The following is a 16,026-nucleotide window of genomic DNA, read 5'->3' on the forward strand; positions in this document are numbered from 1 at the left end:
CATTGCAATTTTTGTGCTGGGCCGTTGAACGTTGGTCGTTGTGTAGTCATGTTTTTTAGAGAAATTTTTACAAATAAGATTATTACGAGTTTCAATTTTTCAAAACAAATTCAAAACTGTTTAATGAGATTTATAAATTAGAGCGAGTTGAAAATAGTAGAAAGGTTGATACATAATATCAACTTAATGTTTATATTTATTAAATATGTAAAAAGTTACTTAAAAAAAAAAATCAAATGTGCATTCTGTTGCTAAGGTGTGAAATAAATACAGATATTACGAAAAGTTTTAGTTCTTTTTAAAGATTATTTACAATTTATTAAACTCCAATAGAAAATTATAGTAAAAAAAAAATATATGTATAATACAATATTCTCTTGAGAAAAAGAAAAGCAGGATAAAAACCGTTGAACATAGATCTTTCGCAACGTCACAAGGTCTCATCAAACGAGGCAAAAGAGTTAAAACGAGGCATCAGGCTTAGATTTTGTAATGATGCATCAGTAGGATGGTTTTATTCAACTAAAAGACATTTGAGTTCAACGCAAAGGAAGTGAAATTTTTTTTAAAAAAAAGAGATTTTGAACACAACTTAAATATTTACTAACGCGCAAAACACGCGCAATCAACTCGGGTAGAGCTTGCTATAATTTAAGTTACTATAAGTAAAATCAAGAAGCGGCGAATTTCTTTCTTCAACATACTCGCGCGTAGAACATTTGGTAAATGTGCGATCGCGCAACTGATCGAAAGGCTGCTTTTCAACGCTATTACTGTGACGAGTATCGTTTTTAGAATCACTATCTCCGCGCAGCCGGTTAGAATATCTTTCGCTGTAGCCATTTTTAGAGTCATTTAATAACTCAGCAACTTGTATAAGGTGATCACCTAATTTTTGAGACTTATTAGGAGATAGAGATATATTTGCTGGAGAACTTCCATTAGAGTTGGTAAAAGGTTTGCTCCATTTTGGTTCGGGTTTTATATCAATTGGTCGAGAGGAAAGAATCTGGGATCTGCCGTTCGAGAAGTTGGAGTTTAACGATGCTTGAGTTTTTGAAGTATTTATCTCTGATGCAGATGCTAATAAAGATTCCACTTTTTTGTCAAGGATTTCTCTTTTATGTTTGAACTCGTCAACACGAGCGACGAGTTGAGGATTATAGGATTGCATAGGGAGGAGTGACACTTTTCGTACGATTGCAGGACTTAACAACGAGTTACTAGTGGTACTTGAACGTTGCTTCATGTCGATCGCGTTTGTAATAATGTTAAGAGCCGAAACTTTGTCCGTCGGCTGACGGCGCGTTGCATCTTGGTTAGCAGAAAAGAAAAAATTTACTTTTGTGTCATCTGTTAATAAATTTGTTTGTTTTAAATCGTTTGAAGATAATTGAGTTTGTTTTGAATCATCTGATGACAACGTCGCTACTTTATAATCATCTGAGGGTAACTTTATTTCTTTAGGATTGTTTAAAGAAAAGCTTACTTGTTTTTCTGAACCATTCGGAGCAAACCTACTTTGGTCAGAAGGGGAAGGGCTTATCAAACGAGGAGGTTTTCGACAATTATTCATTTCTAGTTGCGCTTGACCCTTCATGACACCGTCGTAATTCTTATCAAGCAATGCTCGCATTTTTTCTTCGTAATTATTCCCATCACCAGGCAAAATAGAATAAAGTTCTCTCTTCGCATCGCAAGGTTTTCTTCCCCGACGTATATCACCGCGTTTCTCATTTCTCGATAACGCACATTCGTTTTTAACTTTATTTTCCCCTTCAGATTCTTTCTTTTCTTCTGATTCTAAAGGAAATGATGGGCTTTGAATATTTTTGACAGGCTTAGGTGAAAGTTCGTCCGCACTACTACCACTTATAGAAAACGTCCTCTGCATAGTTGGTATGGAAACTTGAAGACGACGACCAGTGACAGGACTTTGGGAATCATAAAATTCCTTAAGACCGCAACTGCTTTCGCTCGTAATGCTATTATTATCGTCACTGTCAAGTCTTTGAGGACTAGTAATTCCACTATCCTCATCGTCCTGCTTTGAAGCGCTGATATTCGAAGTTTGATTGCTTTTTTTGATAAGTAAATCTGTATTCATAAAGTAATTTGATTCAGGTGAAAATTTATTCCGATCGAAACGCATAGAAACATTAGAGTGCTGTAGGAAATTACCAACATTTTTTGACGTCGATGAAATCGAATTAATTAAAATTGCTTCAGACGCCGGTGCCATGTGACGTATTTCAACACTCTTAAACTTTTCTAATCCATCCACATTCTCATTTTTAACAGGCATCGACGGAGACTGTGTTTCGCTAAATCCCGACGTTTCACTGTCACTGTCAGCTTCAACTTTGTGCCAATCCGGCGGCGGTTCAACTCTTGAAATCTTCTTTTCCATTTTAGGAGAGGTCACTTTATTAGCAGTGTTGCGCAACTTCATTGAAAAATTTGATTTCAATGACTGAAACTTCTTGTTCTGCAAAATTAAAACACAAGTCATAAAATTATAACATTCTCACAAGTCATAAAACTATAACATTCTCACAAGTCATTAAATTAAAACATTCTCACAAATCATAAAATTATAACATTCTCACAAGTCATTAAATTAAAACATTCTCACAAATCATAAAATTATAACACTCTCACAAGTCATTAAATTAAAACATTCTCACAAATCATAAAATTATAACATTCTCACAAGTCATTAAATTAAAACATTCTCACAAATCATAAAATTATAACATTCTCACAAGTCATTAAATTAAAACATTCTCACAAATCATAAAATTATAACACTCTCACAAGTCATTAAATTAAAACATTCTCACAAGTCATAAAATTATACGGAAACCAAAAAATATTGAAAATTTCCAGAAAATTACAAAACTTTTTCTGGAAATTTTTTAATTTTTTTTGGAAAGTAACAAATTGTTTACATCTTCATTATTTTACGGCGGGGAACTTTTACAAAGAAATAAACCTAAAGATTAAATAATGAAAACTAAAAAAGAAAATCGAGATAAATCACCTTTTTTCCTGAAGGTTCTGGTTCTAAAAAAATCAACAAAAAGGGTAAATGCAATTCATAAAATTTTTCATTAAAATGTAACTTTCCTTATTACAACTTTACACTTTCTCTTAGTAACGTTAACAACCTGAAAAGCAATATTACTCATAAAGCATCATTTCAAGTGACTTACCATGCTCTACATTTGAAGCACTTTGCATAGCCAAACATTCCATCATCCCCTTTGAAGTGTTAAGACTTATAATTTCAGCAGTACTGTTCTACAAATAAATTCGAAACAAATTTAAAAAAATGCAATTTTCACAAAGAAAATCCATTTTACCGGTAGATAAAAAAAAAATACTAATATAAAAAATGCATGCTTTTTTTTAAAAAACCATGGGGGGGGGGGGGGGATTGAATGGCAAATTAAACTTACTTCCCTCTCAGGAGGTGGTTCATCCCCTTCACTAAACATCCAATCAGACTGATAAAATGAAATAAAAAATCAACAAACTGTTAAATAATAATTATTAGAAATAAAAATTCAAAAAAAAAAACTCATGAAGTAAGAAAATTATAAAATTCATAAGGAAGTAAAAAAAAAAAAAAAAAAAAAAATCATTACATTTAAAATGAGGGTTTCAATGATTTTACATTGGTCAGACATATCTTTCACCATTGAAGCAAGATCCCCTTCATTTGTTCTGACAATTGTGGGTCCAAAAACAATAGCCAAATTTTTAGGTTCCATCTACAATGATAAAAAAAAATATTAAAAAAAAAAAATTTTTAGATCAACAACAACTTCGTTTAAATCTAAAACTGGTAATATTATTCTTTTAATGTCTGTTTAAACTTTTCCAAAAAACAAAAAACAAAAAAGTTTTTTTATCTTATAATACTTAATATTTAAAATTTAAACTTAAAATTTTTATCTTATAATACTTTAACACATCATTCAAAAAATTGATTAAGAGATAATTAAATAGCCGGTAAAAAAAACTTAACTGACGTTATACTTTTGAAAGACACTGTATACTCTATTAAATGTCTGATTTTAAAAGATAATTGAGATAGCACTTCATTATTTCCCAAAGAATAATTTTGATAACATATTTAGCACCTGTAAGGCTTGCTACTAAATCAAAGCGTGCACCAGATATTTTTCATTTTGAGTTGGATAGTAGAAATTATGAAGTTGTATTTTCATTGCAAAAAATACAACTCAAATAAATTTGTATAAATTTGTAATAACTTGAACTAATTAATTGTTTTTAGATACCTTATTTTTATCACTGTTATCTGCAATCACCCTTAAATGGTTTATTAGGAACTTCAGTGTGCAAAAATGATATTCTGGCAATGACTTGATTACGCTTTTAATTGTTTCCATTCGCTTGGCTTGATCAGCTAAATGATTGGATTCCAGGAGAGTAGAGTAAACATCTACAACAAATAAATTTTACTCTTTAGACTAAGTCTCATTAGTCATTGAGTTAAGTAATACTTGTGTTTATACGCAATTTAAGTTAACAATTAATAAATACAGAATTAACATTAATTCTAAAAAAAAAGAATTTTATTAAGAACTTTAATTAAGCAACACCTTTTATTAGTTATTTCTTATAATTAACTATTTATTGCTTAATTATTTTTATGAATTATTTAAAAAATATTGATGAAAGACAAACAAACAAAAAAACGGCAACTAAAAAACTAAAATTTATAAACTTACTGTTATGAATGATGGGTTCAGGGAGCTCACGTAAAAATGACTTTAGTAAACTTCCGATGTTGTTTAGCTCATACCATTTCTAAAGAAAATATCGCTTATTTCAAAATCAACTCCAGGATATTCCCTTGGTTCTTTATTTTTAATATAACTGAGATAAAAATTTATTTGGGTATAGTTTAGCGGCATTATGATTATTTCTTAATGATATTCAACAAAAGATTTCTTAAAAATGTGATACTTCTTCATCCCAATTGATATCTCTTGGGTCTTTCTCATCAAGCTCTCTTTTTAGCAATTGAATATTGCTTGTATTCCCAGGAACTCTAAAATCAAAAGTTAACTTAAAAAAATTATAAAATGTAAAAAATAAAATTTTCAAGTTAAAGACTTATTTAAGAACTATAAAAAAAGAGTATTTAAAATAATAATAAAAAAAAAAGCCATGTTATTTGATGTAAATCTTGTTTCTAACACAACTGTAAACTTCGCCATTCTCGATTTTAATGTGTTAAAAAAGAAAAATAAGCAAATGTTAAAAGAACCTGTATATTCCTATGATCTCTTTCCCTCTATCTCCGATGACATTACAACAATGTTCAACTATCAGGGGAACATTCTGGACAAAAGAAATTTAGTTCCAGTACTTCAAATTTCATATGGCTTATAACAAATTTGAAATAAGCTGATCCTAAAAGTCATTAAATTAGGATGGCATGGTACATACCTTAACATTTTTTGCAGCAGGGCATGCATGAATGGGTATTCCAAATGTTTTGGGACCCTCTGAAGCCTTGGGATGAACCAAAAGAGGTGGATCAGAGCTTCGACTTCTTCTACTGCGAAGGCCGAAATGCGCTATGAAAAAAGAATGTCTAATTTTTTTAGTTTCAAAAGAGAAAAATTCTAAAGAATGTTTGAAATTAACATAAAACTTAAATTTGAAGAATAAAAGCAGTTATATTTTCCCTATATGTACAGTGTTGATGTTTGCAAATGAAAAACTAATACAAAGTTCTTTTATAAAAAAAAAATTTTGCATTTCAATAATTTCTATTAAATTTGATTAAAAATAAATAAACGACTCACACTTTTTTATGGATAAAACTTTCTTCTCCTTGCCAACAACCTTAGTAGTAGGTGGAGACACTCTAGAACAGTATTGCAATTAATTTTTGTATTTGTTACAAATTGAACCTAAAAAGCAGTCATTTATTTGCCAAATAATACTGAATTATTGCACACAATTACTAATTGTGATCCCCATCCAAAATTAAATTACAAATAAAACAAGGTAAATAATAAGATGATCCTCACTGATCATGTTCAATCTTTTTATCTTTTTTGATTGAAGCAGTTGATTTGAGCAAACTCTAATAATAATAACAATAAAAAAATCAAGTAAAAACTGACTGTAAAAACAATTTTCAGCTAAAATTTACAAAAGTGCTGTTTACGATTAATAATGCATGATATATATATACAGTAAATATTAATGTTGCATGACACATTACATGATGTATTTACAAAATATATCATATGTAATATTAAATGATATATCTAAAGTGAATACTATGTGATATATTAACAGAGAATACACAATATCTTACAAAATAATTTATGATATCTTATACGATGCCTTATGTGATATTTTTACAGTGAATATTACATGATAAACTTTTCTTTTTTATGATTTTGTATTATTTTCTATTTTAAGTCTACCTACTTCTTTATCTGGGTTAGCATCTCGCAATGCAAGGACCCAACTCATCATTGCAGCAGTATCTTCGGCCTAAACTTTAGATATTTATTATTAGTAAATGAAATCTTAGTCTCGGTCAAATCTACTATTATTGTAAAAAAAAGTATTACCTGAAACAGATATTCATTGCCATGCGAGGTAACCATCCTTATAACATGTCTTCTTTTTACATAATCACTAGCAATTTCTATAATAGAACTTCTAAGGGGAATCGGTTGAATAATATCATCATCAGCATCACAACCTTGTGCTTTGTAGCAAAACAAACGATGACCTTTTAAAACAGCATACACAGGCTTCCATGTTCGAGCACTAGCTTTCTAAAAATAGATAATTAGTTTGTTTTTAGAACTAAGAACTTTAGGGTTTTAGAATATTGATTCATTAAGGATTGTATAACTTCAAAAATCTTTTAGATGTTTTATTTATTATTTACAAATTATTTAAGACGTTTGAATGTAGATTAACATTTTAGTTGTAAAATTTAGTAAATCAATCTCTTAACTGGGTTTTTCCACTAAAATTATTTTCCACAAAAAAATCTTAACCTTTTTGTCAAGAGACTTTTCCAGCTTTCTATTAAGTGGACCTTCTTTAATAACCTTGATGATATAAAAAAAATATAAATTTGACCAACAACAGTTTTCAACAACAAATTCAACAACAGTTAAAATAACTTCACCAAATTATATTTAAAATCAAACAATTCATACCAAACTTGGTTCATCATCAGGAGGTTTATGTGAATGATCTTGATCTTTCTGTGAATAATAATAATGATAATGATGATGATGATAATAATAGTAAAAACAACAACAATAATGATAATGATAATAATAATAATAATAATAATAATAATAATAATAATAATAATAATAATAATAATAATAATAATAATAATAATAATAATAATAATAATAATAATAATAATAACAATAATAATAATAACAATAATAATAATAATCAAAATCCATTCAATTGATAGATGTCTATACACTCTAGAAATTAGTTTATCAAAATCACTTACATCACTGTTTTCATCATCAGGATCAATTCTATTTTTGGTATCTTTCAATTGCAAATATGATGTTCTTCTATCTTCCCAATTGTTTAACTCATGTTCATTCTCAGAAGGAACATCTGAGTCATCATCATCGGTGTTCTCAACTGAAGAATTTGAAGGTTTTCTTGTACCTGACAAAAGTGAGCGTTTTCTATGAGGAGCTTCTTCGATTTTTGGTTTTATGATAATGATATTTTCTTCCCCCAAAACTACAGTGTCAGTTTGTTTAAAACCAGAATCTGAACTTTCTATGAGTGTAGCCTGATAGTTTTTAGTTGAAAGTCGAACAGATGAGGACTCTCTTTCTGCCACATCTGAGACTTGTTGTTTTGTATCACCAATTGAGTCTACTCTTTTAAAATCTTCTGAACTAAAATTGAACCCCAAACTATCTTCTTGTTGAAAGTCTTCCCTTAAGACACTGGTAGCTGAGTTTCTCCTTCCTAGATTTACAGAATTCCTACCAGAAGAAAATAACTCTTTAATATTACTTACAGCACCAGGCTTTGATACCCCTGAAATCATTTTTGGTGCCAACCGCATCCCGTATGATTTTTTATAGACTTCACGTCTTAAAGCTTTATTTAAAGTTTGTGGAGGGACTCCTAAACCTAAATCTACATCTTTCAAGTTTTCATTGTTACGAGGCTGACCAATTGATAAAGGGAGATAACCTTCAAATGTAGGAGAATAATTTCCCAGTTCAGAGCTATTGGAACTCTGTGTTAAAGGAAGAGAATCTGACTTTCTCAAAGGTGTGTGCATTCCTGAAGAACCAATGGAACTAGACCTGCTAGAACGAGATTCTTGATTTAAGATTGGAGTTCCAGCTACAAAGGAAACACAGGGATCATATTTTTTTTCTTCCATAAAACTGTTCTGTCTGTTTTCCATGTTTGCACTTTTTCTTGGTTGTATAGGTGCAGCCCATTTGTTGACGCTAGGTTGAGACATTCTTACTGCTCTTTGATTTTTGCTTTCGGAAGAATATTCTTCGCTGTCAAACTCTTGATAAATCTATAAAAATAAAATCAATTACAGCTTTAATAATCACAAACATCTTTAAACTATATTTCAAAATTAACTTTATGTCTTCATTAATGAGTTGAAATACTTTAGGATGTAAATAATGATTGAAATAATTCAAGTGACAAAAAAAAAAGCTACAAATCAATGGATATTGGTTTGATGTTTAAAAAAAAATACTATATATAATGTTAATCAATACATAATACTATACATAATGTTAATCAATATTTTAAAATATTGGCTTAAATGGGTGAAAAGATAATTAAAATACATATCTTAAAAGTAACAAATTTTTCTCTTATTTTAATTTCTATAATTTTTTTAGCAAAAACATTTTTTGAAGAAATTGATAAATATAGACATTAAATTTTTTTAAAAAAAAAAACAGAGAAATAAAGAAACAAAATTACTGTATAGAGAATATCCTGACCATGAGGAATAACTCCAATTTTTAGTTCTCCATCACTAAAATAAGAAATAAGAACTTTTTTTTAACCATACATAAAGTAATAATAATAAGTAATACATAAATCATGACAAATAATGCTCTATGAAGTAAAAAAAAAAAAAAAAAACAAAACAAATAAGTCGCCAAAAGAACCATTCAAAAAGAAATCAATTAGCATTTTTTACATTAAAGAAAAAACTTTAACACAAAATGATATATTTACAAGGGGAAAAAAAAAATGATGCGATTCTTAAGTCAACAGTCCAAGTCTTTCATTCAAAAAATTTGCCAGATTTTCTTCCTGTTTTCTTAAGTATGCTTCTGTTTACTTTTGTTAATCCTAAAAAGTTTTTGTTTAAGCCAAAAAAAAAAAAAAAAAAAAAATCATATTTTTTTGTAATGACAAAAAAAAAAGAAAAGTAGACATGTTTTCATTAATATCAAAAGTAAATTAAAAAAACAGAAGAACTGACCCCATAAAAAGAATTAAAAATATTGCAGGTATTTCCAACCGTGGTTGGTTATATTTTGTAATCATTTTGCACAGAGGAAACTATATATCTTTTTATTTTTTCAAAACAAACTTTGAGAATGCAAGGACTGTTACTTGCTGGGGTAAATTTAAAAAAAACAACTCTCTAAGTCAAGAAAAATGATTCAGTTGTTGAATTATGGGTTGTTATTTTTTGTGGGTTGTTTTTTCTCAAAAGAAAACTAAAAAAAACTTAAATAAAAATTAAACAGCAAAATCTTAATACAAAATTAACAAAAAAAAAAATTATCAAATATTTATATTTCTATACTTTTAAGAATATTATCTAACACAAAAAAAAAAACAACAACAACAACAACAACAACAAAAAAATAACAACAACAAAGTCTATTTACTCTTCCATCTACATCATGAAAGTCATACGAAATCACAATAAGCAAATTAAGAAGCAATTGAACAGAGAGGAAATGAGTGATTAAAAGCATAAATAAGCTTGAATATCTTTCTAATCAGTTCTAATACTAAATGCTGTTTGTAGATGAACAGTTTATAACACAAAGTTACAAATAAAAATTAAAAAATAATCCTTTAAAAAAACTTACGCCATGTGGCCAACACATATAAAAAAAAAGGATCTTAAGAGATGAAAGAAAATCTTTATCGGATTGAACACACGTCTTCATAAAACCATGAAATGACAAGCTGAAGATAGATAAGGCAACAAGATGACATGGTGTGCAGAAAGTAGATAATACTAATAAGATGGCCAGCATTTAAAGCAGATTAAAACAAAATATTTCAGTAAACAATAAACACTAAGTTATAAAAATTAAGTTAACAATTAAATGTCTAAGTTAAATATATAAAAACTAAGTTTAAAAAAGAAGAAAATAAAACTCATAATTTTTTTCTTACAATTAAAAAGTACAAAACAAAACAAACAAAAAGTATATAAAAAGAAGTATGTAAAATTTAATCAAAGAAGGAATTTCAAAAGTCAATATTCTCCATAAAAACAAAAAAACAAAAAAACAAAAAAAAACTTGATGATTACCAATAACTGATTTGTTAACCAATAAATTATAAAATTTATTTTAATGTCTATTTTTTTCTCCATCAAAATAATTTCATTCTGTGTAAACTCCCCCTCCCCCTCCCCCCCCCCCCAAAAAAAAAACAATAATAGTAATAACAATACTAATAATAGTAATAACAATAATAATAATAACAACAACAATAATAATAATAATAATAATAATAATAATAATAATAATAATAATAATAATAATAATAATAATAATAATAATAATAATAATAATAATAATAATAACAACAACAACAATAGTAATAATTGGAACTAATTTCAGTTATCAACACCTTTAAATCAGTATTTCCTTTTTAAAAAATTTTAATGCATTTTTAAGTTTAAATTTCTCATCATAATTCTTTTTTTCCTCTTGTAAGTTTTGTCAATTTATCAATTATCTTTTTTTTTTATATACAAACTGGTGTGAAACAATGCTAACAATTATACCCTTTATTACACTCATGCTAAAAATACTAAACAATCCTAAGGATACTAAAAAATCTTTAAGTGTAAAGTTTTTTTTTTTTTCTCTGCTAATCTCCAGGTAGAATGTCTAATTTAGTAATCAAAAATAATCCCTATTAAAATACATTTATAGCTAAGTGACTCCAATATTACAATCAAGACTGTGAGTGGGAAGAACGTTATTTCTCAAATATTCATCTACATAAAGCCATAGCAAAGCACCTAATATATAGTTAATCATGAATTGTTTTAAAAATATGCACAGTTTTGTGGAGATAGCAAGGACTTAAACCTTTTTCTTTTTTTATCTCTTAAATTAAAATTATTATCTTTTTAAACAAAAGATGCTTAGAAAATCTTTAAAGAAAATATAAAATCACAAAAAATGTTGGTAGATTAAGCACATTAAGCCTTCTATTAATAAAAATTATTAACAGAGAATTATATTGCCCAGCCTTCTACCAATCCTTTACCATTCCACCTCATAGATAAGAAACCTTCAAAATCAAAAGTGCAATATCAGAAAAATCAAATTGATTAAGAAGAATTTAAACAATTTTTTTTTTTTTTTTTTTTTTTTTTTAAAATAAAGAAAATCTATCTGGACAAGGTGTAACATGAAACATCTTCAAGCTCAATCAAAAACGTGGCATCAAAGCATAAAACATCATAGGGATCAAATCACAAACCATTGTGGCTTTCAATTGTGAAACCAAAACTAATAAATTCAATTATTAAGTCCAAATAATTACTTCAGTAAATAATTAATACATAAAAAAAAAATGCAATTGACATAATCAAATTGGTTATCAACTTTTAATAGCAAAGAAATTTTTTGCAAAAAACTTATCAGAACAAATGAAAGATTTCACAGAAAAAGATAAAAAAGATAAAAAAAACTTAAAAACTTTCTGCACTTTCTCTTTTTATTCTATAAGTGAAAAAATAATACTCCACTGAGTTTTCTGAATACTTTAAACACATCTGATGCAATCAGTAATCATGGCTGCGGGGAAGTGTGAAACTTCTTAAGAGAACATGTTTTTTAATAAAATTGGTATTTTATCAAAAAATTTAAAAAATGTAAAGAAATAGAGGTTTTTTGTTTCAATACCTTTAAATAAGATTAACATGGAAAAAAGACAAATATGACAAAAAGCAAGAATACTTTTATATTCTATAACCATCGTTCCACAGATAATATCAAATATGACACAATTTAAGCAAGAGACCAGACAGTATTAGTTTCAAACGAAAAAAAATAAAACAAAAGGTATTTTTTTATTGATAAGATCTTACCAGTCTTTTATCAACTGTACAACATCTTTGTAGCATTTACCACCAATTAAATCCCCATTTACTGATACTAAACGATCACCTAACAAAAAAGATGATACTAAACAACCATCTAACAAAATAATGCAGAATATAAAAAAAAAAAGTCAACCAGCTTGTTTTGGTTATACTTTTATGAATGTGATACAACTTTTGTAAATTATGATGCAACAACATAACACTCAACTCACTCTGCATATTTTACCACTTGTGATTATATTTCTTATTACACATTACGACTATGATATATTATATTTTATTTTTTGTAATTCTATATTACCCTATTGTCTTGTGATATCTAACTATATATACATAAACAAACAGCAACAAATAAAATTTAAGAAATCTTAAGAAAATTAATGAAAGACCTTGTTGCAGCCCTAATTTCTCTGCTCCACTTCCTTTTTCAACATCTTTAATGAAGAAAATATCAAGAACAGCAGAAGTTGTAGAAGAAAACAAATTTTCATTTTCACCTAAACCTTGGTCCAGCCAAAAACTGTTGCGATGAAATCCCTATTTTTAATTATACTTTAGTTTATAGAAAGTAAAACTCAAATGGATAAATATAGATTTATCCATTTTAAATGTTTTTTTTTTTACACATTATTTTATTAAAAAAAAAATTAAATTTATAAATAACATGTTTAATAGATACAAACAAGCGTTAATCTTTATTTATTTAATCCAGGTTAGGTCATGAGTACCACATAGTCATAATTACTGTATTGCTATAATTAGAAAAATTCTTTTATAAACTAAAAATAGGATTGGAAATTATTGCAGTTACATATTCCAGAAGAGCAGTTAATTTCACTCTGAAATCAATTAAAAGAAAACGTTTTTAAAAAAATTTAAGAACACAGTTATTCCAAAAAAAAAGGGTTTAGAAATTAGGAACTTATTTGTTTACACTTTTCACCAATTTTTTTTCCACCAATTTTCTCTTTGCAAGTTAAATGTCTAATGCTGCAATCAAAAACAAAAAATATACAAAAAAAATTCTTAATAGTAAGTATTGAAAGCTGTTTTTTATAAATAGACATTTCAAAATAAAAATAAACTTAGTTGCAACAAGAAGGATGCTGGGAAAAAATGTTGATGACAGATTTGAACTTTCTTTGATTCTTCAAGTGAAACTGTAAATCATTATTTTTTATTTTTTTATATGAAACAAAAGCTTTTTCAGTTTTCTTGTCAAAATTTCACTGGTTTATTTTACTAAAAATGTAAAACTGTAGTTTTGCTAACTGGTAACAGATACTTTTAACTTTGATTGTGCAATCATGAAATGTATTTTTTTCAACAATTAAATTTCTGATACCTTTGCAACAATCAAACTTAATAAAACCAATTGATTAGATCTGTTTTTAGAATGTCACTGAATGAAGCTAAGTTATGGATAATAATAAAAGTTTATACTCTCTAGTTTAATGATAAATTCACCTTTGAAGTAGGGCTGATGGATACTGGAGGTTCAACCACAAAATATCTTAATGAGAAACCAAAGCCATTTTTTCCACGTCTTAAAGTTAAAGTTTTAGGCCATTTTTTATTTGCTCCAAATGATTCACTTGCTAGATAATCTTGATTCTGCATAGAATTAAAGTATGCACTTAGCAGTGAATAAAAAATATAAAGTATTTAATTTTGCATAGATTTATATTACTTTAATGATAATAACAACAATAATAATTATCATAACATTACAAATAAGAATAAGAATATAAATCTTATTAATAATAACATTACTAACACAATTAACATAAATAAAAACATTGACACTAATAACAATAATAACAATAGAAAAAATAATAATCATAAAAATAACTTTATAAAACAAGTTGTTGAAAGATTAAAAACAGGTAAATTATTAAGTTGTATATAAGTAATAATTTTACCTTGCATTTTGGTGTGTAAAGACAACTTTCTTACAAATACATACATACATACATACATACATACATACATACATACATACATACATACATACATACATACATACATACATACATACATACATACATACATACATACATACATACATACATACATACATGTATCTTTTATATACATGTATACATATACCAACAGTTTAAACTAAAAACACTTTTTGGTTGGTAAGTTATAAATAAAATTTTAAACAAAGAATATCTTTAACAAAGTAAAAAACTTACTACACTTTGTATATTTTCTTGAAATGTTAAATGCTTAAAATCAGCCATCATATCCATACAGTCCAACATAGTCAGAGTCATTGTGAAAGTTGACTAACAAATAATAACAACACTTAACCCATTTTCATGTTAAATTTCAACTGTTAAGAAAAATGTGAAGAAAAAAATAAAAAAAGGAAATTTAAAAAATTAAATTTTTCCATTCTTTTCTATTATAATAATGCAAAATAGACATAAATATATAATTATACATTTATAATTCAACACAACACATTTCTGACTAAAAAATTCACCTTAAAAAGCCAGTGTAAAAAGATGTCATTAAATACATATGCTACAAGAAATATAGATAACTAATTTTTTTCTCATCAATAATTTTCTCAAACCAATTCAATTTCAACATAAAAAATGTGTTTTCTAAATATAAAGTAAATATATAAATTTTAACCATTAATTAATCTTTGGGATGAAATAGCAATTTTTAAATTTTAGTTATGTAGCATACTTTGCATGCAACGTGTGTGTGTGTGTGTGTGTGTGTGTGTGTGTGTGTGTGTGTGTGTGTATGTATATATATATATATATATATATATATATATATATATATATATACACACACACACACACACACACACAATTGCTCATATATGGAATATATATATATATATATATATATATATATATATATATATATATATACACACACACACACACACACACACACACACACACACACACACACACACACACACACACACACACACACACACACACACACACATAATTGCTCGTATGTGGAATATATACATACCATATATTTACTTTATAATGTGTATATGAAATACAGCATTTCTAAAGTTTAAATGTAAATAAACTGTACAAAGAGAATTCACTAAACACATTTTGATTTGCCAAAACAATAATATAACACTTGGTAAAGAGACAGCCTTTTCTCAGATTTAATAAACAACATTTAAAAAATTAAACAGAAACTGTTTTAAAGAACATTGACAATTTAAACAAAGAAAGCATTAAATGCCAATATGACAATGAAATAAAATGCCAATATGACGTTAAAAATATCAAATATTCACACAAAACTGAGACAATCAAATAAAAAACAAAATTCTTCACATTCAATTGACTTAATTAAATAGTATGTAGTATTTATTACATGAATGTATATATTATATTATATTATATTATATTATATTATATTATATTATATTATATTACATTATATTACATTATATATATATATATATATATATATATATATATATATATATATATATATATATATATATACACACACACACACACACACACATATATACATACATAAAATATACACACATATATACACAGACAAGAATAAAATTATGTACTGCATTTAAAAAAATATTACTT

At 26.9% G+C, this 16,026-nt stretch overlaps 1 protein-coding gene across 6 annotated transcripts in view; it reads right to left on the reverse strand.

Annotated features, from left to right (window-relative positions):
- Window positions 1-276: 276 nt before the first annotated feature.
- The window catches only part of LOC145190476 (uncharacterized), a 15,877-nt gene continuing 127 nt past the window's right edge, over window positions 277-16,026 (reverse strand). Inside the window, exons 1-23 of one of the 6 annotated variants that reach the window (XM_090089953.1) lie at window positions 16,025-16,026; window positions 14,617-14,709; window positions 13,886-14,032; window positions 12,808-12,955; window positions 12,404-12,482; window positions 9,022-9,076; window positions 7,547-8,599; window positions 7,233-7,280; window positions 7,068-7,121; window positions 6,630-6,839; window positions 6,484-6,549; window positions 6,075-6,130; window positions 5,847-5,908; window positions 5,485-5,615; window positions 5,303-5,376; window positions 4,999-5,083; window positions 4,761-4,839; window positions 4,308-4,471; window positions 3,651-3,776; window positions 3,462-3,509; window positions 3,216-3,303; window positions 3,044-3,066; window positions 277-2,488 (exon numbers count right to left, since the gene is read on the reverse strand). The exon at window positions 16,025-16,026 is cut by the window's right edge and continues 127 nt beyond it. In XM_090089953.1, coding sequence (XP_089946079.1) covers window positions 626-2,488; window positions 3,044-3,066; window positions 3,216-3,303; window positions 3,462-3,509; window positions 3,651-3,776; window positions 4,308-4,471; window positions 4,761-4,839; window positions 4,999-5,083; window positions 5,303-5,376; window positions 5,485-5,615; window positions 5,847-5,908; window positions 6,075-6,130; window positions 6,484-6,549; window positions 6,630-6,839; window positions 7,068-7,121; window positions 7,233-7,280; window positions 7,547-8,599; window positions 9,022-9,076; window positions 12,404-12,482; window positions 12,808-12,955; window positions 13,886-14,032; window positions 14,617-14,697 — 4,740 coding nt within the window. In that variant the 5' untranslated portion in view covers window positions 14,698-14,709; window positions 16,025-16,026 and the 3' untranslated portion in view covers window positions 277-625. Of the gene's footprint in view, window positions 2,489-3,043; window positions 3,067-3,215; window positions 3,304-3,461; window positions 3,510-3,650; window positions 3,777-4,307; window positions 4,472-4,760; window positions 4,840-4,998; window positions 5,084-5,302; window positions 5,377-5,484; window positions 5,616-5,846; window positions 5,909-6,074; window positions 6,131-6,483; window positions 6,550-6,629; window positions 6,840-7,067; window positions 7,122-7,232; window positions 7,281-7,546; window positions 8,600-9,021; window positions 9,077-9,282; window positions 9,343-9,947; window positions 9,972-10,154; window positions 10,285-12,403; window positions 12,483-12,807; window positions 12,956-13,885; window positions 14,033-14,616; window positions 14,780-14,909; window positions 15,055-16,024 lie in introns of those variants that run through there. The other 5 variants (XM_090089952.1, XM_090089951.1, XM_090089955.1 and 2 more) reach the window with 5 other exon arrangements.

Source organism: Hydra viridissima, unplaced genomic scaffold, assembly GCF_058129835.1.
Source record: "Hydra viridissima isolate aposymbiotic clone 2 unplaced genomic scaffold, HvirCarnegie_v1 scaffold_6, whole genome shotgun sequence".
NCBI lineage: Eukaryota > Metazoa > Cnidaria > Hydrozoa > Anthoathecata > Hydridae > Hydra > Hydra viridissima.